Genomic DNA, 27475 nt, shown 5'->3' on the forward strand with positions numbered 1-27475 from the left:
TAATAATAATAATATTTTATTTATATCCCGCCCTCCCCAGCCGAAGCTGGGCTCAGGGCGGCTAACAACACTAAAACAGTACATTATAAAACATTATAAAAATGAATTAAAATCAAAATTGATGGCAACCATAAACTAAAGTTTTGTAAAGATTGCCAAAGGAGGGAGTCAGGCTGCGCCCTGACCAAAGGCCAGGTGGAACAGCTCTGTCTTGCAGGCCCTGCAGAAAGATGTCAAGTCCTGGAGGGCCCTTGTCTCTTGTGACAGAGCGTTCCACCAGGTTGGAGCCGCAGCCGAAAAAGCCCTGGCTCTAATGGAGAGGCTTCCCCATTTCCTTCCTCCTTTGCAGAGAAATATTTGGGGTCGATTTAGGAGAGTCAATATGGCTTTGGAATTGCTCTCCTGTACTATTTCGGACACGTGGTTTATATACTTATATGTGTTTGCCTTGTAAATTTGTGAACATATGACTGATATATATGAGACCCTAGAATTCATTTAACAAATCTGGTGTGTGGGGAGCTCTGGCCTGCCACTTGGATGAGGAGGATGTTGTCTGGATGCTGCAAAACGAGACATCAGCCGCTTCAAATCTGCAGTGGGCAAGCTCTCTGTTAACTCTGTCCAAAGGTGCCCGGCGGGCAATGTGACATGGCTGCTGTGTCCACACTAGGGCATAAATACCCACTCCTGTGGGTCACGGCTTCCGCTGGGCACTTTTGATTCCATGCCTCCCAAATCCACCTCCCTCTTTCCTGTCCCCACTGGTGGGCAGTGCCAGGTGGGAGGTCCTCACACATTTTGGGGGCCCCCTCTGCCCTGCGCCCCACAGCGCCAGCCAGGATGAGGTTTGAGTGGCAGGATTTGTCCCAGGAGGACGTTCCCAGTGGGGTGGGTGTGAGTCAATCCTGAGCAGCTGGGCCAAACATCTCCCCCACCTGAGCATCGGGGGGGGGGGTTTACAGTGTTTTTTAATAACCAACAGACAAAGAAATAAGTCACTGCTGAGGTGCTGCCCCAGTTGTGATGCCCAAAGAGGTTATGGTGATGCATCCACAGCTGCTCCCATTGGCTGGGGGCTGTCTATGATGTCACAAAGGCACCTGTCAGTTGCCTGGCTATAAAGGTGGCCTCTCCCTCTTCCCAGCCCAGACCTCGGTGGGCAGCAGCTGTGGAACTCAGCTCTGGGGGGTCTCCTTCCTCGGGGAGGCAAAATGGCAGGAGGAAGGAGGCACTCATCACACAATGGGATGCTGAAGAACAGGCAGAAGGCAAGTTCGCTTGCTGGGTGGGATCGCAGCTTGAAGGCAGCTAATTTCCACAGTCAGAAGCTGGCTGGTGTCTGGTAACACACCTGGCAGAAGCTGGCAGGTGTTGGTGGCTGGTGGAGTTTGCAGTCAGAAGCCAGCGAGTGGCCTGAGGTGCTGCAGATGTCAGCTGGCTGAAGGTCACCTTTGGAAGTCAGTTGGCAGAAGCTGTGTGGATATTCATGACTTGAAGCTGGGTGTGTGTGTGTGTGAATGCGTCCACAGACATTCTTCATGGGATGGCAGATGGCGTGTGTCTGTGTGTGTGAATGGGAGGTTGTGAATGGTGTGTGTCTGCGTGTGTGAATGGGAGCGTTTGGACGTGGTCCAGGTAAGTAGTGTTGTGGCTGGGAAATACGTGCTCAGGGGGTGGCAGATGCCATCCTCTGGGTGCAGGGTGAATGGAACCAGTGGATATTCATGGGCAGAAACCAGTGGAAGTTGACCAGGACGTCGGGGGCGAAGTTGCCAGGCAGCAGCCAGTGGAGGGTCTGGCTGAGGCTGCTGGACGGAGGCCATCCCACTCACCGTGTTGTTTGCCTTCCAGGAAGCCGGTGAGGTTTTCCCCAAGACCGATCGTGAAAGTAATGAAGAGAACAGCAGGACTGAAGCAAGGCAGTTTAGATTCCTAAATAAATGCCTTTTTCAAAAAAGGAAAACAGTGTCTGACCGGTTTCGTATATAGTGGTACCTCGGGTTACATAGGCTTCAGGTTACAGACTCCGCTAACCCAGAAATATTACCTCGGGTTAAGAACTTTGCTTCAGGTACTTAACCTGAGGTACCACTGTAAATGCAATGCTAAGTTTCTAAATGCATACATAAATTTCCTTCCAGTAGCACCTTAAAGACCTACTAAGTTAGTTCTTGGTATGAGCTTTCGTGTGCATGCACACTTCTTCAGATACATCTGAAGAAGTATCTGAAGAAGTGTATCTGTATCTGAAGAAGTGTGCATGCACACGAAAGCTCATACCAAGAACTAACTTAGTTGGTCTTTAAGGTGCTACTGGAAGGAAATTTTTTTGTTTTGACTATGGCAGACCAACACGGCTACCTATCTGTAACTAAATGCATACATGTTTAGTGTTCTTTCTTGCCCCCTCCCAATGGGGGGGGGGGTTGCAGGTGTTTCTCTAGTTGTTGCCAATGGCTACGGTGAAGTCAAAGTTTCTGTGATGTCACAAGCAGACATGGATCGCCGAGAGGAAAAGCTGGAGGGGTAGGGATAGAAAGACAGGGTGAGAAAGGCTAGAGAACTAGATGGCTTTAAAAGAAGACTGGACAAATTCATGGATTCGGTGGGTGCCAGAAGGTGCTGCAGATGTCAGCTGGTTGAAGGTCTCCTTTGGAAGTCAGTTGGCAGAAGCTGTGTGGAGATTCATGGCTTGAAGCTGGTGTGTTTGTGTGTGTTTATGAATGGAGAGCGGCTGGTGAGCAAATGCGTCCGTTCTTCCTGGGATGGCGTGTGTCTGCATGTGCGAAGGGGAGCATTCGGATGTGGTCAAGGTGAGCAGTGCTTGTGTCTGGGAAATGCATGTTCTGTATATTAAGTCTGCAAGCTGCGCATATTCTGTCAACTTAACATATAGAAGAAGAGAACAAGAAGAACATATGTTTGAAGAAGGCTGGAAAATGTTGATATGATGTTGATATGGGGAATAGCTATGTACACATTTCTCGTTGAGACTATGCCTGACCTGACACATGTTGACCAGCTGATAATTGTGGTTTGATACTGGTCCACTGTCCCCTCCTGCTACTTCCCTTTCCCTGCCTGCAGCTTCCCCCTTACTTTTCTGCATATCCTGGGGCACCCCCAGGATGACCTTCCTCTTCTGCAGGGGTGAAATGAGGCTTTCTTTCACCCGGGTCAAAGACTCAGTTTGGCACCCCCTCACACACATAGTAGTAGTAGTAGTTGAAGAAGAAAATGTGATAATGATCAGGTGCATACCAGGGAGTAAGCCCTATTGAACTCTGTGAGACTTACTTCTCAGTAGTAAAGGCTTGCGCTTTAAGGCTCTAAAGAATAAAATAAAATAAAATAAAATAAAATAAAATAAAATAATAAATACCCCACAAGTTTCCTTGAATAATTATTGGCTGCTGAACCAAGAAAAGCTCTCAGACCCAGGGAAATTAATTGGTACACAATGCAATCAAAATATGGGCCAAGCAAAAGTGTGGTGCACCCTAAGACAGTGTTTCCCAACCGGTGTTCCACGGCACACTAGTGTGCCGCGAGACGTTGCCTGGTGTGCCGCGGGAAAAATTAAAAAATTCGAAAGATATCCGGAGAGGCGGCCTACAGACGAGTTTTAATTTTAATTTTCCTTCTCCCACCTAATGCCCCACGCTCGCCCGAGCAGCTTGCAGTCCTCGGTAACCACGGCGACCCGAGGGAGGGGAGGGAACAGGGAAGTCGAGGGCGGCGGCGAGCCGCGATGACGTCAGTGGGCCGCGCCGCCTTGCCCTGGCACGGTGTGAGAGCCCCGGCTAGTAGCGCGAGCTTCGGAATAAGTGGGATCCGCGTGCGCGAGACCGAGATCGCGGGTAAGGAGCTCAGCCCTGGGCAGGAGGAAGCGGGGCCGCGTGTGCGGGCCACATCCCCACAGAGAGCGAGCCTCCCCCGGCCCACCACTCCGGGCAGGTCCACTCGCATGAGGGGGCGGCGATGGCGACGGCCGGCAGCTTGCCTGCAGTGCCATCCCTTGAGCAGGCGAGGAGCCCGGAGGCTACCAGATGCGAGTCCTCTTTCCCACCCTGCTCGGGAGTCCAGAGCACTTGGTCGCATTCAGGATCTAGAGTGGGGAAGCGGGGCTTGTGTCTGGGCTGGACACATTGGGCTGCCTGTGCCGCTCGACCTGCGGGGAGAAATCAGGGTGGGAGTCACGACCGTGAGGCAGGGCTGCCAAGTGTGGCAGAAGAGGACACGGCCGTCGCACCTGTCCTTAGGTAGGAGCTTCTTCCGTGTCGACCTGCTGCCCTAAAGTCTTGGCTTTTTTCTTGGCTTTTTGGCGGTTGGCACAGAAGGAAGGCAAGGGGGAGGGGAAAAAAATGAAACTTACACTTTCGTGCGTCCCTCCCGGCGTGACGCTGCGCGCTGACGTCACGGGGCTGTAATGGTGGTGTGCCTCGAGATTTTTTTCATGAAACAAGTGTGCCTTTGCCCAAAAAAGGTTGGGAAACACTGCCCTAAGATATGTCTATTAATTTAAATGATAGGTCTGAGTAAAACCTAGTTGGCTACTGTTATGTACTGAGTTGAATAGGATCTAAAATGCAGCAGTCTGATTGGTCCTAGAACAATAGGATCCAGAATGCAGCATTCTGATTGGTCCACAGGAGCCACCCAATACAACTCCAGGTGGAAGTGAATCTGCAACCTGATTGGCCTACGGGAGAATCCCGGAATTAGCCAATCATGTGGGGCCCATTGTGTAAATAATGTATATAAAGCAGACATTCTGGGGGAATATTCATTCCTCCTCACCACTATGAGCTGAATAAAGAGCATGAAATCCACACTCGACTCCAAGTATATTTCAGCTACCATGAAGTATTTTTTTCAGAAGTCATGTAAAAAGGTCTCAGGATAAAGAAGCAAGTCTGAATTACCCCCACGTATAAGACGGCCCCTATTTTGGAGGACTCCAAATTGAGAAAATGGGGGGAGATTGTATCCGTGTATAAGACGACCCACAATTTTGAACCCTAGTCTTATACACGGAAAAGTACGGTATCTCTTGAGGCTGTCAGGCAAACTTTTCTCTTGGGCCCAGAGTCCTCGGCTCCCTTGGCCAGAGCAGCTGCCCCTTTAGACATCTCTGACAGTCGCTCAGCCAAGCAGGGAGCTTCGGATCAGGAATGCTGTCCTGCCAACCTCACGGTTCAGGCAAGAGACCCCAAGCGCATAAAATTCAAATCTTTCATTTCCTAGAATTTGGGAGTTGGGTCATCTCAAGTAAAGCATCTATGGCAGATGCCCATCCGACCTCCGCTTAGAAGCCTCCAGAGGAGGAGAGTCCACGTGGAACATGTCTGCAGTTACACTGGCTCCGTGTTTATTCATTCTCCCCCCTCTTATCTTCTCAGCAGTTTCTAACCAGCACCATGCTCTCCTGCCCCCCTTTCAACCTTTTTCCTTCGTTTCCAGGTTCCCCATTTCAATGGTCACCGAACCACAGATTTAATCACACAGCTGCCACACCTCACTGACTTCCCCAAACTTACTCAACCGCATCTTCTTTAACGTGTTACATTAGCATGCTAAAGCAAGCATTGCCATTTTTTTCGTAATTTTCCAGAACTCCCTCTTTCTCTTTCCCGCTCACTCCATTTCCATGCTGACAAGGACTGAACAGGAACGCTTTTACCCCACGCATGTTCCCCCGCCACGGCCATTTGAGGAAGCGCATGGACCTCTCTGGCCAACAGGGTTCTTGATTCTTCTGAAGGTCTCCTCTCAGCATTCCTGGCTGGCTCTGAGCCCACCTTTCCCATCTTCTTACTGCTCCTGATGCTAACAGTGGGGCAGACCCCGATGGCTCCAGCACGACCCCCTTCCTCCTGGCAGGAGATCACTCACCTGGACTTGGCGGCTGGTCCAGGCACTCCTGAAAGGGGATTCCCAGAGCTGCAAGCCTGAACTGCCAGGTGTTGGGAAGAGTTGCAAGAAGGGAGCTTGTCTGTGGGTCAGACACAAACCCAAATCGTGTCTTTCCCCCCCAACACACACACACAGGGGGAACTCCTATTTCTCCCCAAACCAATGACCTAGAAGCTGCTCTTCTGATGGTGAAAACTTGAGTCCTCTTTCTCTATGGGATGGTCATATTTTACAACAACGTCATAGCTTGCCAGATCGGGCCCATCTAGTCCAGCATCCTGTGGTCAAAGGGGCTGAAGAGTTGCCTGTGGGGAGCCAGCAAGCAGGATTTTAGCACCAGGAGGGGCAGAACTAGAGGTTTGCAAACGTGGCCCCTTCCAAGGGCACCCCCACACACACTGGGCTGCCAAAAACATGCTACTCTGCCTGAACTTTCTTTGTTCTGAATCGTTTGGGGTTTTTGATGATTGCAGAGGTGTTGCTCAAGACTTGTTTATCAGTGGTGTGCAAGGCTTACTTGGGCAAACACTCGCCTTGTGTAAGACTTCAGTGTTGAACTTTTTAATGAAAGTGGAAATGTCTCCCCCTGCCCCACCCCCAAAGCACAAGGTGTCAGTTTTGCCCACTGCGAATCATGATAACTTTTGCTCAGAATTCACTAGGGACTAGGGCCTTGGTAGCCCTGGTCAGTTTTGGTGTATGATGTAGGTTTAGCAGGGTCAGTCTGGAAGCTGCATCTGTGTGGGTGGAATGTATAAGTGTCAGCATCGCCCTTGAGCCAGTGCCACCAACTGGACTCATGCACCTCAACCCCGACTGGGCTAGGCGAGCTGGGTAGCACTGCCAGAGACCACCTTTCTCACAGGAACAGGTCACAGTGCTGTGGACTCACAGCTTAGAGCTGAGAGCACCGGATTCACTGTCTCAATAATACAGTCGTTGCGCAGCAGAGTTTTGCAGAGTATAAACCACTCGGAGAGCAGCTCTGTAGAATATCTTCCTTTTATTCTGTAACTACAACTATGATACAAAACTATATACAGAGCTGAATATTCTAAGCATAAATCAATGCTACACTGAGAGTCTGCAGCTGCTCTTAGCAGCAACCTTATCTCTAGACACGATCTCTAACACTCTCTCTCTCTCCGATACACTGACTGACTGACTCTCTCACACATACTGATGTGGTGCTGGGCAGAATAAGTAGATAGCAGAACACGCCTCCTCCTCTCTGGAGTGTCAGCAGAGACCATCAGGAGATCATCAGGAGATTCTTGGGTATGGGAGGGGTGAAATCTTCTTGTCAGGCAATGGCTTTGGCTGACTAGTTAAGAACCATGATTAGTCTAATCAAAGAATCGTAGAGTTGAGGGGTCATTTAGTCCAACTGCAATGCAGGAATGCTCTGTGCCGTAAAACAGATGGATTCCTCCATCTGGTTTATTTCCACATATAAATCACTACCCACCAGTGAGCTTGACATTGACACCAGGAAAGGTCCAAGAACAGATAATTCATTAGTCAGTCTATGAGAACTTAGAAAAGGATGCTGTGATTACTAAGACCCAGCATAGGTTTCTCAAAGATAAGTCATGTCAGACGAACCCAATTTCTTTCCTTTTTATGGCGTAACAAGCTTGGTAGATCAGGGGAATGCTGTGGACATAGCATATCTTGATTTCAGTAAGTTCTTTGGTCAAAGTCCTCCATGATATTCTTGCGAGGAAGCTGGTAAAATGTGGGTTGAACGAGGTAACTGTTAGGTGGATTTGTAGCTGGTTGGCTGCTCCCATTGGCTGTGGGCTGTCTATGATGTCACAAACGCACCTGTCAGTTGCCTGGCTATAAAGGTGGCCTCTCCCTCTTCCCAGCCCAGATCTCAGTGGGCAGCAGCTCTGGGGGGTCTCCTTCCTCAGGGAGGCAAAATAGCAGGAGGAAGGAGGCACTCATTACAAATATTATGCCTGAAATATACTCGGAGTCGAGTGTGGATTTCATGCTCTTTATTCAGCTCATAGTAGCGAGGAATGAATGTTCCCCCAAAATATCTGCTTTATATACATTATTTACACAATGGGCCCCACGTGATTGGCTAATTCTGGTATTCTCCTGTAGGCCAATCAGGTTGCAGATTCACTTCCACCTGGAGCTGGATTGGGTGGCTCCTGCGAACCAATCATACTGCTGCATTCTGGATCCTATTTTTCTAGGACCAATGAGACTGCTGCATTTTGGATCCAACTCAGTACATAACACCATCCTTTTGACTTGACAGCTCAGGGAAGATACCTAGTTTTATAATTTCGTAGAAAATCCATACTTTAACGGGCTCTCCTCATTCCGACGCCATTTTAACCCTTAAGGAAAGGCGAATTTGGGCTCCACCTCCCTCCATGAACCAAGAAGTAGGAAGTCAGGGAGGCAGCAGGAACAGGGCATCCCGCCATAATTCCCCAAGCGTGAGAGAACAGACACGGCCCCCCACCCAGGGAGTGACCAGAGGGGCAGCACGAGACATCCGCAGAGGCAGTTGAGCAAGTCCGGTTTTCTGAAAGCCCGTCTCCAGACTGAGGGCAAGGAGATGTCAAGAGTTTTATTGTTCTTTTGGTGATGGGGACTTAAGAGGTGTTGGGAAAGGGGTCGGAGAAAGTGGCCTCATCTTGGACTTGTTTACCCCTCCCCCCCCATTTGTGACATGCTAGTGATGTCGTGATGATGTATCAGTGATGCCCCTTGAAGTGTATTCGGGGGGAAGGAGGGAAGGTTTAAAAGAGGACGTCACCCCTTACTCGGGCTTCTTACTCCTGGGGGGACCTGTTGCACAACAATAAAGATCATGGTCTTCTGCTCCAAATTTCTTGGCTGGAACTTCCTCCTTTTACTGACTGCGTAGACCCACAGGGGACTTGCACTTCGATGAGCTGGACTGTTGAGTGGTCTCTCACCCTGGAATTTTTTCCATAACAAGGTCAAAACATAATCAAAAAGAGATGAGTTTAAAGACAAGGCAGAAAGGTGAATCAGGACAAACATTGAGCAGCCTAGCATGTCTAAACAACACATTTAAACCTAGTTTAAGCCAAATCCAGACTTGCTTAATTATTCTGAGGAGTGTAAATCTCCAAGGGACTGGAACTTGCCTTCAAAAAAATGCAATTTCTGGGCTCCTAGAACTCTAAGACTCGGTCCCCTCCAACTGGATGCAGACTCTGACCTGCAAGAGGAAGCAATATTTGACCCTAGGCAGTGCCAGGTGATTTGAATATATGAAGCCTCCAATTTCTCATTTAACACATGTTTGCAACAAACACTAAAAGCCATATTTATTTTGGCCACATCCCAGCCATGCCCATTAAAACACAAAGTCAATAGTCTGAAGAAGCATTGATAACATCAATGTCAAGAGGCTCTCTTAAGAGTTTCATAGCAACCTTCTGGATCAGACCAGAGGTCCATCTCCTCACCCAGAATCCTGTTCTCTCCGTTGCCAACCAGGTGCCCATGGGAAGCCCACCAGAAGGAGAGGAGCGAAACAGTGCAACTTGTGATTCCCAGCAATTGCCATTCAGAGGCATCTTTGGCGATCCCTCGTAGCTGAGCAAGATTGTCTTCCATAAACACGGTTTTAAAAGCGAGTCCGTAAGTGACTGTGGAGGCCAATTCTAGACCCACACGTCCTTCCACAGTGGGGACATTGGTTTCCAGGCAGGAGTTGACCATGGTGTGGATTTTCCAAGCGTGCCTTCCTCTTAGCACGTTTCTCCCTTGCGTCCTCAGTTTGAGTGTCTTCAAAGCCCATGACACCTTTTGGTAAAGGCTGTTCTCGAACTGGAGCGCTCGCAGGCCAGTGTTTCCCAATTGTCGGTGTTTATGCTACATTTTTAAAGATTTGCCTTGAGACAGTCTTTAAACCTCTTTTGTTGACCACCAGCATTACGCTTTCCATTTTTGAGTTTGGAATAGAGTAGTTGCTTTGGAAGATGATCATCAGGCATCTGCACAACATGACCCGTCCAACGAAGTTGATGTTGAAGAATCATTGCTTTGACACTGGTGATCTTTGCTTCGTCCAGAACACTGCTATTAGTTCACCTGTCTTCCCAAGTGATGTGTAAAAATTTTCAGAGACACCATTGATGGAATCTTTCAATGAGTTGGACATGGCGTGGTCCATGTTTCACAAGCATACAGTAAGGTTGGTAGTACTATAGCTTTGTAAACAAAGTCTACCTATGTGAGGTCAAGAGGCTCTCTTAAGAGTTTCATAGCAACCTTCTGGATCAGACCAGAGGTCCATCTCCTCACCCAGAATCCTGTTCTCTCCGTTGCAACCAGGTGCCCATGGGAAGCCCACCAGAAGGAGAGGAGCGAAACAGCGCTCTCACTACTTGGCCTTCAGAGGAGGAAGAACATTGTCACCATGACTAGCAGCCATCGAAGGCCTTAGTTGCCGTCTGGCACTCAACTGCCATAGATCACAGAGTGTGGTGGTCATGGCAGGGCTCAGGAAATCCCACACTGGCTGCGTCCAATACAGTGGTACCTCGGGATGCGAACGGGATCTGTTCTGGAGCCCCGTTCACATCCTGAACAGAACGCAAGATGCGATGGTGTGTCTGCGCATGCACGGGCTTCGTTACTTCCAGGTTGCTGTGGAGCGCAACGCGCTCAACCCAAAGCACATTCAACTAAAGGCATTACTGTACTCACTTTAGCACCCACCTGCCCTCTAAATGCAACAAGGATATGTTGATAAACTCAAGGCAGATCCCCTGGTGATAAGGCTGTGCAAATTCCCCCTCTTGGCAGAGATGTAGAAACCACACAAGCCGTGTGAGAAGACGGATGTAAACAGTGGATCTTGATAGCCAAATTCCCGCCTTCCTGATTGGTCGGGTTGTTCTGAGTCAAAGAGGAACTGCCTGTTTGAAAGGGGATAAAACTAGGAGGGACAGGACTCAGCTGGAAGAAGGGAGGTCTCTGTGTCAGTTTCAAGAGAAGAACCTGGGCTTGCCAAGCCACCAAGAAGGACAACAGGCGCTGATCCCAAGAAAGAGAGCCAAGGTAAGTCTGGGAAATCCATTGGATGTGAGCCTTGAAGCCTAGAACATGCCTAGAAGTCTTGACCCTGAATGGGCAGATCTGAAATGGCATTCTTATTGTTCAGGTCTTATATAGGACTGTCAGGAATCTTTGGAGGACGACCGTTCTCCTGCCCAAGGTGGTCCTTGATTGACCTGAATGCCTCTTCAGCACTCCTGGCTGCAAGCAAAGCCCTCTGAGGCTGCTAGGGGGGCCAGACCCCCATGGCTCCTACAGGCGGCTGTCCCTCACTGCCATCTCCCCTCTGCCCTTGCAGGATGCTCCCCACCTGGACTTGGCTGCTGGTCCTGGTGCTTCTGTCAGGCCAGGCGGAGGCCCAGAGCTGCAAGCCAGAACTGCAAGCTATTGGTAAGACATGGGGAACGCAAGGGCCAGTCTATGGGTCAAAGCAACACTTTGGAGTTTTATTACAAGCAAGCACGAGACAGACTTTATTAAGTCAACAATTAGGATTCCGTTTCAGTCTGTTGGCCCTGCTGTTTTTGGAGAGAGAGACCCTGGGTCAGCCTCATAGGATCATATAACTGTAGAGTTGAAAGGCACCCCGGGGTCATCTAGTCCAACCCCCTGCAATGCAGGAATCTCAACTCAAGCACCCATGACAGGTGGCCATCCAACCTCAGCTTAAAACCCCCCAGGGAAGGAGAGTCCACCCCCTCTCGTGGGAGCCGGTTCCACTGCCAAACAGCTCTTCCTGTCAGAAAGTTTTTCCAAATGTTTAGTAGGACTCTCCTTTCTTGTGACGTAAGGCCATCAGTTCAAGTCCTACCCTCCAGAGCAGGGGAAAACAAGCTTGCACCATCTTCCAGGTGACAGCTCTTGAGATATTTGCAGATGGCTCTCATATCTCCTCTCAGGCTCCTCTTTTCCAGGCTAAACATATTCAACTCCTTCAACCGTTCCTCATCAGGCTTGGTTTCCAGACCTTTGATCATCTTGGTCGCCCTCCTCTGCACACCTTCCAGCTTGTCAACATCCTTCTTAAATTATGGTGGCCAGAACTGGACACAGTATTCCAAGGCAGAAGAGAGTGGAACAATTACTTCCCTTGATCTGGACCCTAGACTTCTACTGATGTAGCCTAGAGTAGCTGTCACTTTTTTTTGCTTCTGCATCACTTATGTTAAGTTGTGGTCCACCAAGACCCCTAGATCCTTTTCACAGGCACTGCTAGTAAGTGAGTGCAATTCAATAGAAAGTCTAGTTTTGTTCTGTAAGCACCTCCTCATTTCTCTGAGCTTCTGTGCGGACGTGGGGCTTCCTTCTCTCAAGTAGGGCACCATGGCTGCAGTGTAATTAAGAAATGCTACCATATCAGTGGTACTGTATTCTTTAGTGTCACTGCTTGTTCTGAGCATGAAAGAAATATAAATTTTAAAATAATAGTTACAGATAGGTAGCCGTGTTGGTCTGCCATAGTCAAAACAAAAAAAAATTCCTTCCAGTAGCACCTTAAAGACCAACTAAGTGAGCTCTTGGTATGAGCTTTCGTATGCATGCACGAAAGCTCATACCAAGAACTGACTTAGTTGGTCTTTAAGGTGCTACTGGAAGGAATTTTTTTTGTTTTTAAAATAATAATGAGCCTGCTGTTGCCTTCCTGTCCTGCTTGGGGGCTTCCCAGAAGTATTTGAGTGGCCACTGCGAGAGCAGGTGCTGGATGAGACGGGCTGATCTCTTATTGCATTATTATTTGTCCTTGTCCCCACCCCATCTTCTTTCTGTTGTTCTCTGTCTCCAGCTCGCAACCTGGCCAGAGGCCGCCCAACCTGTCAGTCCTCCGTCTTCCCCCACGAGATTATTGGAACAGCAAGCAAAGCCGTGGATGGGAACTGCGGTGGGGACTGGTATAAAACGGGCACCTGCACCCACACGCAGCTGGACACGGAGCCCTGGTGGCACGTGGACCTGGGCCAGCAGTACGCCATCTCTGCTGTGGTGGTGAAGAACCGCGGGGACTGCTGTGGCGTAAGACTCCAGGGAGCCGAGATCCGCGTGGGAGACTCTGTGGCTGACCATGGCAAGTCCAGCCCCCTGTAAGTTCCAGTTGCCTCTTCCCAAAATCTCCTTCCAGAAATCTCCCTTCTTGTAACTTGGAGTCCTTGGTTCAGGTCCTCCCCTCCCCCCCAGGAGAAAAGAAGCTTGCTCCATCTTCCAGGTGACAGCTCTTGAGATATTTGGAGATGGCTCTCATATTTCCCTTTCTAGGCTAAACATACCCAATTCCACCAACTGTTCCTCATTAAGACTTGGTTCCCAGACTCTTGGCCATCTTGGTCACCCTCCTCTACACAGGTCCCAGCAGACACAATGTGTACAGTTTTAATTCTACCAACGTTTAATTGGGGTCTTTGGTAATGATTGCTTTTCTGTGTGTTTTGCAGATCTTCTTTTTATCTGTAAGCCTGTCACAGTCCGGTTCACAGGCGATCGAAGTCCCGGCTGGGGACGTCGGGACCGGGGGCAAGATGGAGGGGTGGGAGCAGGAATGGGGGTCCAGAAGCCAGGAGTCAGGAGCCAAGAGTCCAAGGCTTAGAAAGCCAGGAGTCACGAAGTCAGGGGTCCAAGGGTCAGGAAGCAAGAAGCCAAATGCAGCAAGGCAGGGAACATGTTGCTGTGGCCAAGAGCCGAAGGGAAGTGCTGACCTTATATCCCTTCCCAGCTCTTGCCACCAGGTGTTGTGAGTTACCAATCAGCCTCACCTGTGCAGCCACGCCTTGCCTCTCCAGAACAAACCTAGGAAGGCCCCAGTCCTGCAGAGTCCTAGTGGTCACAGGGCCTGGCTCCTGCACGCACACCTGACAAAGCCATGCTGAGTCTCATCAGGGGGAAAGACAGGCCATAAATAAACACACACACACACCCCACCCCAATCCCTCCTCCTCATTCACTCTTTGTTCCTGGATCAGGGATGAAGTCAAGGCTTTCCTTGGTCTCCTCTCCTCTGCCCGACCTCTTCAGCACATCGCCAATCCACTTCGCTTCTCCCTCCTCTGTGAAGTTGGGCTTTCCTTAGCTAAATCTCTGCTCTGCCATCAGCTCCTCACCCCCCTTGACCCCTGCAGCCCCCTCCATCTGGCCCCTCAGTCTTTGTGAAGACCTGGGCATGCAGTGGGCCTTAAAACAACACCAGCGGTTAATGATGAAAATTGGGGAACGTGGGAAGCCACCTTTGAGTGATAGGAATGGGAGGGGGCTGACATTTGGGGGTCCTTTCACATACAGCTTTGAGATTTTTACCTTTAAAGTCTAAAGCGGCAGAGAAACAAAACGTATGAATAAATGTATGAATATCCCCATAGACTGAGCTGTTTTGGATTCACCTCCACTTTCTCTCTGCAGCTGTGGGACCATCACAGACACCGGCCTTGGCTCCGTCAGCACCTTGTATTGCAATTGGCTCAAGGGCCGCTATGTGAGCATCCACATCCCGGGAAGGGCCGAATACTTGACCTTGTGCGAGGTGGAGGTCTATGGCACCAAGGCAGAAGACCAGTGCTAGGGATCAGCAGTCTCTGCGTGTGTGTGTTGGGGGGTGAGGAAATAAAGAATTATTCTCCAGTAAACTTCCTCTGAATTGGCTTGTTTTGTCTCTCCCGCATCCCTCCCTGTGAGATAGATAGATAGATAGATAGATAACTTTATTCGCATTAGCCAATGGCCAGGGCAACATAAAACAAGCATTATATACAAATAAAAATACAGCAATGGGTATAAAGGGCATTCAAATGACCAAGATTATCATTCAGATCCTCCCTGCGAGAGATGCTGTCCTTTGGCCTACAGCACAGAACAGGCCATCTGCCATCCAAGGATGACCCACAAGTCTTCAGTAGACCCATACTCAGCCCTGGGATTTCATCCCAGAGAGGAAAGTTTCAAATCATAGAATTGTAGAGTTGGAAGAGACCCCAATCCAAGTCCCTGCAATGCAGGAATCTCAGCTGAAGCATCTTTGAAAGATGGCCACCCAAACTCTGCTTTAAAACCTCCAAGGAAGGAGAGACCGTTCCAAAGTCAAGCTGGTCATAATATTGGGGGCTTTTTAGCTGAGAAAAAGAAGGGGGGCATAATAAGAGGTGTGTGAAATTATATATAGCACAGAGAATGTGGATAGAGAATAGATTTTCTTCCTTTGTTCTTTTTTTTTATATATATAAATATTTATTAGGGTTTTTAGAAAAAAAAATACAATAATAATAAACAGTATTGCTTTGTTTTAACAAAATTTCGTGTCATCCTTAAGCTTCCTCACGCCTCCCGCTCCCATTTACATCATTAATAAATTTTTGTCAAGCAAATTATCATCTTATTTCCAAATTTTGTGACCGCTTATTTAATTACAATAAAATAGTTCTCCTGCAAATTTGTTTCTCTTAATCTCTCTTATCATCAAATCCTGATCTATTTTTGTGATGGCTTTTCTTCCTTTGTTCTTAACCAAAGCACTCAAGAAAAGAAGGGATTTCTTGACAGTTAACCTGTGGAACTCCCTCCCACTTGAGGCAGTAATAGCCACCAACTTTTGGAGAGGATTAGGCAAATGCATGGAGGAGTAGAAGGCTATCACTGGCTCCAAACATCATGCCTTGGAATAATGGGAATTGCAGCTGGCAATTCCAGGGGAGTTTCTGCCCAGGGGAAATTCTGACAAAGCCTGGAATAAGAAGCCAAAGTCTCTGAGACCAGGGAAGTTGCAGAGGCCAGAAGAGAGCAACTCAGAGAAGGGGGGGTCCCTTTGGCACGGGGGGGGGGGCAGAGAGCAAGGGTGGTGACTTTAGTGAGGGGGGACACAGATGGAGTTCCGACCCCTTCCACACCCCACAGGCTGTGCACCCCAGGGATCTGTGCCCCCCCCCCACCTTGGACTCCTGAGCCTTCCCCCCCCCCACCAGGGCAGGCAGCACCAACCCCCCCCCCCCCAACATATCCCAGGGACTCTAAACCCCACGAAGCTGCTTTGCTGCCACCTGGCGGAGTCACTGGTCTGCTGCTAGCCTTGCCTGCTTCCTCCTCGATAGCAGCATCAGAGCCTGCAGGATCAGGCCAGCGTCCTCTTCCCCCGGTGCCAGCGGGAAAGCCGCAAGCCTGGGATGACCCCCCACCCTTTATGTTTTGACACCCGACTGTGTTGTGCTCGAGGTGGGAGGGGCCACAGCCCAGAACATAGGCAAGTGGGCTCAGGGAAAGTCCCTGGGCCCTCCAGCTAGAGCAGGCATAGATATAGGCTCAGGAGGTTCAGAACAGGAGAATGGCCTGCTATTCCTTTTCCCACAGTGGCCAACCAGAGAGCAGCACATGAGCGCAAGAGCAACTCTTCCCTCCCCTGGTTTCCAACCAGCGGGATTCAGAATCCTTCCCACTTCAACATTAGAGGACTCTTCACCCATTCCCAACCTGCGGAGCACTCTAAGATCTAAGGTTTCAGCTTAGATCTTATATACTGTATTTTTCTCTCTATAGGACACACTTTTCCCCCTCCAAAAATTGAGGGGAAATGTGTGTGCGTCCTATGGAGTGAATGCTGGCTCCTTGGCTTCAGCGATAGCAATGCAAAGCCTCCAAAGGGCAGAGGGAGCGCTCCCTCTGTGCTCCAGAGGCTTTGCGTTACTTTCACTGAAGCCTGGAGAGCAAGAGGCATTGGTGCGCACCGACCCCTCTCGCTCTCCAGGCTTCAGGGATAGCCGGGAACTCATGCTGCGCTCCAAAGGCTTCGGGTTCCTTTTGCTGAAGCCGGGAGAGCAAGACTCTCCTGGCTTCAGGAGAGGGAGAGCTGCGCAGTGCCCCTTCAGCGATGCGGGAGGAGAAATGGAAGGGGCTCTGTTTCTCCTGCTGCTTCGCTGAAGGGGCGCTGAGCAGAGAGGGGGAGAATTTTTTTTCTTGTTCTCCCCTTCTAAAACAAGGTGTGTCCTATGGTCGGGTGCGTCCTATAGAGCGAAAAATACGGTATTACTTGTTTCCCTTGTGGCAGGCGTTTCAAGCGACTGGATTCCATTTTTTTCATGGTGTTTTGATATTAGGGCACTTTGGATTTAAAAAGCCATCCACTCCACTTCTTTTCCTAACCGCAACAGTAACACAAACTTGTTTGAGAGTGTTGTCTTACATATACACCTTGACTCTTCCTTCTTTCAAAGTCAATAAGGGTCGTCAATTAACCTCTTCCTGATGGCTCCTAAACTTCTACCAAGGTTCATGATAGCAGCTTTAGGAAATTGTGTGTTGGGGTGGAGAGAGAGATAATCTTCAGTGTTAACCCTTCCCTGCACTATCATCAGAGGTGGGGTGCAATCAGGAGTTCTGGTCCTGAATAGTGAGGAATGATGCACACAGGTGGGATTTCTACATCCATGTCGTCAAAGAGCAGAATTCTCTGGCCTCCCTCGTTCTGTGACTTGTTCTCTTTGTGAGGGAGCGAAATAGGACTTGCAGTCTCCACAAGGCGTCATTTGGCCTCCTCTATGGCTCTGGCAAAATCTCAGACCCCCTTGGTTCTGACGAACAAACTGGAGAGACAAAAGAAGGCTGCTCAAAGGATATTTATTGGACAACCAACACCGATTCCATCAGTTCTGCCCGTGCCCCTTTCCACGCGACGCGTGGCTGCTTATTCCAAAGGCTGCTTATTCCAAAGGCGCATCCTCCACCTTTGTCCCATAGACTTCCACCTCACACAAGGTCAGGATGGCTGGCTCCCCCGGGTGGTTCACGCTCACATAGCGACCCTTCATCCCCTGGCAACTGATGGTACTGATGGAGCCACGATTATAATCTGTAATCTTCCCACAGCTGCAGAGGGAAAAGGGAGGTCAGCCTTGGGGTGGAAGCAATTCAGAATGACTCCATCTATTTCCATGGCCTGTACCAGAATCTGCCCGGGATTCCTAAAGCACTCCCTGATGGTACTCTCTGGACTTGACCATGCAGGTAGGAAGAGAACCTCAGATTCCACCCCACACGGTCCATCTCGGAGGATCACATGGTCAGTGTTGTTGTATGACAGGATAGCTAATCTGTGGACCCCTGGATATTGTTGGGCTCTAGTCCCATCAACCAGCATGGCTGATAGTTATGGATGATGGGAGCTGTAGTCCAACATCGTCTAGAATCCTGTTTGAAACCAGAGGTACCAGTGTGTGTGTGTGTGTGTGTGTGTGTGTGTGTGTGTGTGTGTGTAAAATAGAAGTTAACTAATCCAGAGCAAGTGATCTTGAGGGTGTCTCCCAGGATGTAGTTGCTGAGGAGAGAGTGGGGAGGGGAGAGGCAACTGGAACTTACAGAGGGTTGGACTTTCCATGGTCAGCCACGGAGTCTCCCACACGGATCTGGGCTCCCAGGAGTCTACTGCCGCAGCAGTCCAAGCGGTTCTTCACCACCACGGTGGAGATGGAATACTGCTCCCCCAGGTCCACATACCACCAGGGTGCATCTTCAGAGTTGGTGTGGGTGCAGGAGCCATGGAAGAAGTTCCCGTCAGAGTTCCCATCGACAGCTTTGCCGGCTGACGGATCTCTTGGATGGGGGTTAGTGGAGGACTGACAGGCTGGGCGGCCTCTGGCCAAGTTGACAGCTGGAGCAACAGCTTGAGGGAAAGAAGACGGGGAGAAGTAAGAACACAAGAAGAGCCCTGACGCAGCAGGATCAGGCCCAAAGGGCCCATCCTGTTCTCCCAGTCGCCACCTAGATGCTTCTACGTTTCCTTCATATTAAGAACTAACAGTTAACCTACAGATAACAGCAGTGCCAATAAGTTGGGAATAAATGTCATTCTGTTTTACAAAATTTATATTGCATTTGCCAGTAACACCCCCCCCCCACTAAATAATCAATAATTCTGGCAATTTGTGGGTGACCAGTTTCCAGGTGGGGAATTCATCAGTTCTGGATGGGGTTGTGAGGAGGTACAGAGTTTGGGGGAATTCCTCAATGTATCTTTCTTCCGGTATGACCTCTGTGGCGAGAAGAACCCATTATCACCTTAGGCTGGTACATCAACTGTGCCCTTTCTCCGACAGGGATAGCTGGGCTGCTGTGATTCATGCATTGGGAATGTCACAACTGGACTACTGTAATGGGTCCCATGTGGGCCTTCCCTTGGTGTTGGTCCAGAACCTGCAACTGGTGCAGAATATTTCGGCCGGGTTGCTGAGTGGAAGGTCCACATGCAGACATATGACACCTGTGCTGAGGGAACTGCCAGTCACCTGCCAGGCCATGTTCAGGGTCTTGTTTCTTTTCCCCCCAAATTTTTTTTATTGACTTTCAACATTTAAAACATCCCATAAACACACGCAAACATAAAAACAATCAACAGAAAAAACACAACAATAAACTAAACACATATAAAAAGATTATTTCTTCTAATACCCAACTTCTTCTCATTAAAAGGTGACTTCCTCAAATCCCCTCTAACTGAATTTCATTATATCACTTCGCTGCGAGACCACATTCACCCGGTGCTATACCAGCTGCACTGGCTCCCGGTGGAGTACAGGATCAGGTTCAAGGTGCTGGTTTTAACCTTTAAAGCCCTATACGGCCTAGGACCCTCGTACCTACGGGACCGCCTCTCCTGGTATGCCCCACAGAGGAACTTACGGTCTTCAAATAAAAACATCTTGAAGGTCCCAGGCCACAGAGAAGTTAGGCTGGCCTCAACCAGAGCCAGGGCTTTTTCGGCTGTGGCTCCGATCTGGTGGAACGCTCTGTCCCAAGAGACCAGGGCCCTGCGGGACTTGACATCTTTCCGCAGGGCCTGCAAGACAGAGCTGTTTCTCCAGGCCTTTGGCCAGGGCACAGCCTGACTCTCTCCCTCAGCAGTCTTCGCGGAGCTCTGGCACAATGGTTGCCAGTGGCTTGATTTGAATCAATTTTGTAATGAATGATTTTAGAGTGTTGTTTGTGCTGTACTTTTGTACTATTTTATTGTTGTTAGCCACCCTGAGCCTGGCTTTGGCTGGGGAGGGCGGGATATAAATAAAAATTATTATTATTATTATTATTATTATTATTATTATTATTATTATTATAGCAGTTCTCCAAATATATTTCTAATAATATTAACTCCGTTCATTTACAAACTTCTTTTCCTTTATTATTATTCCAATCTTTAATACTTACTAAGACCTATTCTTATTCTACCCCTAAGCCTATTTGATACTTCCAAGAATTTTCTATTTATCTTATACCACAATATTTAGCTAAGTATTCTTTAAATTTCTTCCAGTCTTCTTGTGTCTCTATTCCTTCTGGTCACGGACATGTTCAAGGTCTTGTTTCTAACATTCAAAGACCTAAATACCTTTGGGCCAGGTAACCCAAACATGCATAGACATGAAGGATCTCTCAGATCAAGTGTCACCAACCATTTTGGACCAGTGACTACATTTTGCTGTGGGTGCCAATTATGCCCCTGCTGCCCTGGTAGGGGAGTGGAGATTACATAACGCAAAATGATCATTATTGCTGCTTCTCCCCGCACTCTCAGGCAACCTTCTGTTTACTTCTGCTCTCCCCTTGCATGGAACAGTCTAGGCCCTATAGCTTGACGCAGGGGGAAATTTCACTGTCCCATCATGGCTTGTCAGCTGATGGTCCAAGACTCGGTTCACCCTTCAGGCTTTGCAATAGATCACAGGAAAATATCGCCCCCTACCCAGTGAGTAAGAGGACACCCAAGTCTACCTCTCTTTCAAATCAGAACCAGTGAAGGCGGTGAAGGTCCTGTGTGAGTGTCTGGAGGCGGTTGGAGGATGAATGGTGGCTAATAGATTGAGGTTGAATCCTGACAACAGAAGTACTGTTTTTGGGGGACAGGAGGCAGGTGGGTTTGGAGGACTCCCTGGTCCTGAATTGGGCAACTGTGCCCCTGAAGGACCAGGTGCGCAGCCTGGGAGTCATTTTGGACTCACAGCTGTCCATGGAGGCGCAGGTCAACTCTGTGTCCAGGGCAGCTGTTTACCAGCTCCATCTGGTACACAGGATGAGACCCTACCTGTCCGCAGATTGTCTCACCAGAGTGGTGCATGCTCTGGTTATCTCTCACTTGGACAACTGCAATGCGCTCTATGTGGGGCTACCTTTGAAGGTGACCCGGAAACTACAATTAATCCAGAACGCAGCAGCTAGACTGGTGTCTGGTAGCGGCCGCCGGGACCACATAACACTGGTCGTGAGAGATCTGCATTGTTTCTGAGCACAATTCAAAGTGTTGGTGCTGACCTTGAAAGCCCTAAACGGCCTCAGCCCAGTATACCTGAAGGAGCGTCTCCACCCCCATCGTTCTGCCCAGACACTGAAGTCCAGCTCCGAGGGCCTTCTAGCGGTTCGCTCCCTGTGAGAAGCCAAGATGTCAAAGAGAACAACAATCACCTGACTTTTAGACGAAATGTGAAGGCAGCCCTGTTCAGGGAAGCTTTTAATGTTTGATGCATTACTTTATTTTAATATTGTGTTGGAAGTATTATTACTACTACTACTACTATTTTTATTCACCATCACAAAGCAGCTTATAAGCTACTGTTTTGGGGAGGAATAAGAGTGACCACAGGGAGGGGAACCATTTAGCTTCGCCCACAGACCAGCCCCACTTTCCCCTTCCTCTCCCCAGGTCTTACTAGAATGTTGCACATCAGAATCACAGCTCTGGGTCACCCAAAATCCAGCCAGGAACACCAGGGCCAGCAGCCAAGTCCGAGCGAGGATCATCCTGCAACGGGAAGAACAGAAGGCAGTGAGCGAGGAGCCAGTAATGGAGCCATGGGGAGGGGGATAGCTCCCCTTTAGCCCCATTGCAGGGCTTGGGTGATAGCTAAGAGTCCTGAATTCAGAATCTGTGGCTAGGCTGGCCATAGGAACTGTCCTTCTCCAAAGTGCTGGAGATCCCTGACAGTCAGTTAACAGACTTTAAAAAATACTAATACAGCTTGTCCCATTAAACTTTAATTAGTTTAATGTAAATGCCCAGTGCACTTCCTTCTTTAAAAGTCTCACCACGGCAGAGGATTTCGCGCAGCAGCTAAGAAGGGCAGGAGAGGCAGCATCTTCCCAAAAAGGAGTCCTGGAGCATGCGGTTTGTAAATCAAAAAAAAGGTTTATTTACAAAACACCAAAAAACAATCCTGGCGACGAACCACACATCTCAGCAAAACACACACCCAAAGGGAGAAGGGGAAGAACAAACAAACAGGGGGACTATTTATACAGACTCATGTTCCTGGAAGCCTAATGACCTCCAGCTGCTCAGTGATTAGAGCGTTTCTGCTACTCTTTTAACCCTTTGATAGCAACACCCCCTCTCGCTCGTAACACTGAGCTGTACCAACCTTAATACAAATTTAAACCTGAACAGAAACATTTATGAGATTGCGGACTCAAAGCTTTTGTAAAACCGTCTGCGAGATTTTCTTGGCTTGGACAATACTTTAGTTCAATTAAACCTTGTTTTACACTTTGGCATACATTTTGATAACGGATATCCAAGTGTTTTGTGTGCGCCTTGAATTGACCTGATTTAGCTAGTTTAATACAAGGTTGATTGTCTTCCCACACTCTGATAGGTAGGGAACATTCTCCAAACAATTCTTGTACCAGTTGCTTATAAAATTCCAGTTCTCTACATATATCTGATAACGCATTGAACTCAGATTCAGTTGAACTTAAAGCTATAAGTGATTGTTTTCTTGATCTCCAACCAATTAGTGCATTTCCAAATTTTATCGCCATTCCTGACACTGATTTTCTATCTGGTCCAGCATCTGCCCAACTGCTGTCGGCCCAACATTCAAGTTGTGTGCTGCCCTCTGCTGATAGTTTTAAGCGAAAGCTTTTGGTAGTTTGGAGATACCTTAAAACTCTTTTTACTCCTTGCCAAGCATGCATTGATGGTTTTTCAGCTTGTCTACACAGCATGTTGACAGCATATGTTATATCGGGCCGAGTCCACTGTGCAATGTGGAGTAGACTGCCTATCGCTGACTGGTAAACCCCGGGATTACAGAACTCTGCCTTTTGCTCAGTTTGAGCATCCTTTGTGTAACTTAACTCCATTGGGGTTTTAACACCAGCACAGTTGTTCATTTTAAACCTTTCCAGCAACTGCTGGATTTTAGCTTCTTGGCTAAGCCAATAGTTACCATTTTCATCTTGCTGAATTTTAACTCCTAGATAAACAGATACATTGCCTAGTGATTTTATCTGAAACCTTTCTCCAAGCTTTGTGGCAAATTGTTGTGCAAGTTTATCATCCTTTCCACTGTATAATAAATCGTCAACAAATATCAAAACTGCTTCTTGTTCACATCCCGAGCCTTTTAGATAAAGACACGCATCTGCTGCGCTCTTTCTGAACCCCATGCTCTCTAGAGCATCGTTTAAGCAGGAATTCCAATTACGGGCGGACTGTTTCAACCCATAAATGGATTTGTGTAGGCGCCAGACCTGGTTTGGCTTGTCTCCTTCAAAACCTGGTGGTGGTGTCATATAGACTTCCTCCTGTAAGTCTGCATTTAAATAAGCCACATTGACATCAAAATGAAACAGCTTATTTCCCTTCTTAGCTGAAGAGGCTAGAAGCATTCTTAATGACTCCGATCTTGAAGTAGGGGCATAGATTTGAGAATAGTGAACACCTTTGCGCTGCGAAAACCCTTTTGCAACTAGCCGGGCTTTATATTGCAACTCTTCAGTAGTTGTGGGCTTTAAACGATATACCCATCGACAACCTACAGCTTGTTGCCCTTTCGGAAGCTCTGTACTTGTAAACACACTGAGAGACTTCATTGAAGCCATCTCTTTTTCCATTGCTTCCTGCCACTTTACGGCTTCTGAGCTTGGAAGCTGTTGTACTTCCATATAGCTTTCTGGCTCACACTGTGCCATATTTACGTATACACTTGTCACCTTAAACCGCTCTGGCGGCTTGCCCTTCGTGGCGCGTTTTGACCTGCGCAATTGCTCCTCTTGTGCCCCCTCTGACCGTTGGCTGTCAGAATCTGTCTCAGACTTTATATCTGGACGCGCCCCTAGGGATAAAGACCTCCGTTTAGATACCTCCCTTGGGCTTGGTGTTGCAGGTGACCTGCTTTGCTTTTGCTGTCTGCTAGGCCTACTGACTGGCGAAGTTGGAGCACTCCTAGATTCTGGCTTTTCTACCTTAGGAGAAGAACCTCGTGCGTGATCAGAATCTGCATCTGAACCGTGTGCACCATCCCCTTCTGGCTCATCACTCTCTGGACTTTCTTTCTCAGCATGAATGCCTAAATCATCTCTCAAAATGTCAGGGTTAGCGTGTAAGTGAGTCCATCCGGACTGCTCACAAAAATCAGCGCTCCTACTGAGGACCACTCTTGTAGTATCCCCACCTGGGTCCACAAACCTCCAAGATTTGGCATGTGGTTCGTACCCGCAAAAGATGAGTTTCCTAGCCCTTGGACTTCCCTTTTTCCTTAACGCTTTTGGGATAAGTACATAGGCTTGAGATCCAAACACCCGAAAGTAATTAACTTTGGGCTTCTTCCCATATAAAGCAAAATAAGGCGTAGTATCAATTACCGAATTATATACTCGGTTCAGAATATGAGTAGCCGCCTGCCAGGCTTCCGCCCAGTAACTTTGAGGAAGTTTAGCATCAAACAACATAGAGTTTGCCAACTCTTGCAGAACCCTATTTTTACGTTCGGCCACGCCTCCTTCTTGGGGGGAATAAGGTGTAGACAGACGATGCTTAATTCCTTTTTTCTTAAAGAAATTCTGCAACACAGACCCGGTAAATTCTGACCCTCTGTCTGTCTGAAAAGCAAGTACTCTAGTACCGAATTCAAGTTCTACCGCATGAACCCAATTTTTAACTGTTTCTGCAGTATCTGCTTTTGTTTTGAGAGGAAAAAACCATGTAACCTTTGTTTTGTCATCCGAGAGACACAGTGCATACTTTGAACCTCCCATGCTAGCAACAGGCATTGGGCCACATAGGTCCATATGCACAAGTTGGAATACTTTGTCAGATTTCCTATCTGAACTGGGATAGCTGCATCTATGAACCTTCGCACTTTTGCATGCAGTACAATCCAAATACTTAGTACATTTGTTCAATTTGCACCCTTCTGATAATTCAGGTTGCCTTTTAACATACTGAAAATTAATATGCCCTAAACGGCGGTGCCATAAATGAACACAAGAATTATGGGTAGGCGTGTTCACACAACCAGCATGAACCTGTTCAACTTCATCTGGACTTGTCTCAAAATAATATAACCCATTTCTGCATTCCACCTGCAAAAGAGATACGTTATTCTTTGAAATAGTGCAAACCCCATTTTCAAACACAGTTTTAAACCCATTTCTATCAAGTTCTGACACAGACAAAATACACCCCTTCAGTCCCTTTAGCACGTAGGCATCAATTTCTGTTTGCAAACAATTCAAGAACACTGTGCCTACAGTCTCTAAGGAACGTTTAGTTGAATCTGCCATTGTCACAACTTTAGGGGTTAGCAAATGTCTGCAATTCTGCAAACGTACACTAGATGGCGCCACCAGGTGGTGAGATGCACCACTGTCGATCAACCAGCGTAGATTGCTGCCTTGGCCACGCCCTTGCATCAACGCCATTGCTGAAGCCATGTGCTGTGTGCTGTGGGAGTAGCCACGACCTCCTCCTCTTCTTCGACGTCCCCTGGAACTCCTTGTCTGGTAACTAGGGGTAACGGCATTGTTGCTGTCTTGACCAGGTTCACGTGTGCAATTCCTGATTAGATGGGAAGGGGAACCACAGCGAAAACAGTGTCTAGCTGCAAAAGCATTTACTGTGTGCTCAAACTCAGCATCAACACTCTTAGGCACAGCATAACTCCCCTTTAAAGACAAACCTCTTTCTCTTTGCCTTTTATCCTGTTCATCCGCAAGCCGAGAAGAAATGTATTCAAGGGTTAATTCAGTTGAAGGCATAGCTTCCAAAGTTAGAGCTAGAGTCTCATAGCTTTTATCAAGAGAAGACAACAATATGTATGACTGCTGCTCCATAGAGAAAGGAATGCCCAGCTGTCTTAGTTGATTAAAGGCAGACACCATTTTGGCAATATGTTCTTTCACACACGCTCCCGGTTGGAGACGTAAATCAAACAAACATCTTGTAGCATGGATCTTGGCCCCCGCAGTGTTTCTGGAATTTAACCGCTGCAGAACCGTCCAGACCTCATGCGTGTTCTTTAACTCAGAAACATAAGGCATTTGCTCTGGTCCCACTGCCAAAACTAGTAGACCTTGGGCTTTCCTGTCGCGTTTCTGTGAAGCTGCTGCTGCTGCTTTGGCTTCTGCAGACGCGTCTGCAGCTGCCTGTAAAGGCGGTGCTTCAGTACAGCTCCACAACTCTTTTGCTTGCAACCAAACCCTTACTCTAGCCTTCCAATCTTGCCAATTTTTCCCATTGAGTCGCGTAAACGGGACAGTAAAACTTTCCTGGGACTCTGCCATCCTCCCTGGGGCTTAGGAACGATACTCACACACCTGTAGACCGTCTCCCAGCTGCTGAGGTGGCTCCTTGAGGAATCAGACGTCTTCCAGCGAGTACAAACTGCGCAGTGCCTCTTTAAAACTTTTCTAGGCACGTTGCAGGACTCAAGCTGCTTTGGAGGCTTTCGTTGTCGGCAACCGCTTCTGTCTTCACTCCAGTCCTTGCATAAATCACTCTGAACTGCTCTCCTTATCTCCTTCTTGACGTACAAACAACCATAACCTGTCCCATTAAACTTTAATTAGTTTAATGTAAATGCCCAGTGCACTTCCTTCTTTAAAAGTCTCACCACGGCAGAGGATTTCGCGCAGCAGCTAAGAAGGGCAGGAGAGGCAGCATCTTCCCAAAAAGGAGTCCTGGAGCATGCGGTTTGTAAATCAAAAAAAAGGTTTATTTACAAAACACCAAAAAACAATCCTGGCGACGAACCACACATCTCAGCAAAACACACACCCAAAGGGAGAAGGGGAAGAACAAACAAACAGGGGGACTATTTATACAGACTCATGTTCCTGGAAGCCTAATGACCTCCAGCTGCTCAGTGATTAGAGCGTTTCTGCTACTCTTTTAACCCTTTGATAGCAACACAGCTTTAGATCTACCCAATAAGGATCAGGGCCTACTTTTTTATGGAGAGGGTAGGGTAGGAAGTTCTAGACCTCAAAGATTACATCCAGTGGGTTTTCTCGACTTACCTTGCTTCTCTTTCTCGGGCTCTGCAGAAGCGTCTGTTGCTCTTGGTGGGACAGGAGACACAGGTTCTTCTCCCCAAGCTGGAACTGAGACCTCCCTGCTTCCAGAGGAGTCCTGCACCTCCAGGTTTTATCCCCTTCCCAATGGACAGCGCTTGCCTGACGTCAATCAACCTGGCCAATCAGAAAGATGGTGACACCAGGATCTAGGGGATCAAGATCAAGTTTTGACATCCTTCATCTGAGCTGG

General features: G+C 48.2%; 2 protein-coding genes and 1 long non-coding RNA gene across 3 annotated transcripts; 2 read left to right on the forward strand and 1 right to left on the reverse strand.

Annotated features, from left to right (window-relative positions):
* Positions 1 to 493: 493 nt before the first annotated feature.
* Positions 494 to 1966, forward strand: LOC309374216. Its single transcript, XR_014170405.1, has 2 exons — positions 494 to 1275; positions 1859 to 1966. It is a non-coding gene; the product is annotated as an uncharacterized lncRNA (long non-coding RNA).
* An 8399-nt stretch (positions 1967 to 10365) lies between these two features.
* On the forward strand, positions 10366 to 14588 carry LOC309374174 (fucolectin-like). Its single transcript, XM_081919057.1, has 4 exons — positions 10366 to 10983; positions 11279 to 11370; positions 12764 to 13058; positions 14365 to 14588. Exons 2-4 carry the CDS (start codon positions 11280 to 11282, stop codon positions 14522 to 14524), a joined length of 546 nt encoding a protein of 181 aa, XP_081775183.1. The 5' UTR covers positions 10366 to 10983; position 11279; the 3' UTR covers positions 14525 to 14588.
* A 2958-nt stretch (positions 14589 to 17546) lies between these two features.
* Positions 17547 to 27318, reverse strand: LOC309374162 (fucolectin-like). The gene is made up of 5 exons (XM_081919042.1): positions 27229 to 27318; positions 21639 to 21730; positions 21278 to 21355; positions 18301 to 18604; positions 17547 to 17811 (listed from the first exon to the last, which is right to left on the reverse strand). The coding sequence occupies exons 2-5, from the start codon at positions 21727 to 21729 to the stop codon at positions 17646 to 17648; spliced, it is 639 nt and encodes a 212-aa protein (XP_081775168.1). The 5' UTR covers position 21730; positions 27229 to 27318; the 3' UTR covers positions 17547 to 17645.
* Between the last annotated feature and the right edge of the window lie 157 nt (positions 27319 to 27475).

Source organism: Podarcis melisellensis, assembly GCF_964234715.1.
Source record: "Podarcis melisellensis genome assembly, chromosome: 7".
Classification (NCBI taxonomy): Eukaryota; Metazoa; Chordata; class Lepidosauria; order Squamata; family Lacertidae; genus Podarcis; species Podarcis melisellensis.

Excerpts from the sequence above, each read along its gene's own strand:
- LOC309374174 (XM_081919057.1), top strand. The coding sequence starts at position 11,280 with ATGCTCCCCACCTGGACTTGGCTGCTGGTCCTGGTGCTTCTGTCAGGC. Across the intron at positions 11,371-12,763 it reads GCCAGAACTGCAAGCTATTG|CTCGCAACCTGGCCAGAGGC; the intron begins GTAAGACATGGG and ends CTCTGTCTCCAG. Across the intron at positions 13,059-14,364 it reads CATGGCAAGTCCAGCCCCCT|CTGTGGGACCATCACAGACA; the intron begins GTAAGTTCCAGT and ends TTCTCTCTGCAG.
- LOC309374162 (XM_081919042.1), bottom strand. The coding sequence starts at position 21,729 with ATGATCCTCGCTCGGACTTGGCTGCTGGCCCTGGTGTTCCTGGCTGGA. Across the intron at positions 21,356-21,638 it reads TTCTGATGTGCAACATTCTA|GGAGCGAACCGCTAGAAGGC; the intron begins GTAAGACCTGGG and ends GGCTTCTCACAG. Across the intron at positions 17,812-18,300 it reads CATGGAAAGTCCAACCCTCT|CTGTGGGAAGATTACAGATT; the intron begins GTAAGTTCCAGT and ends TTCCCTCTGCAG.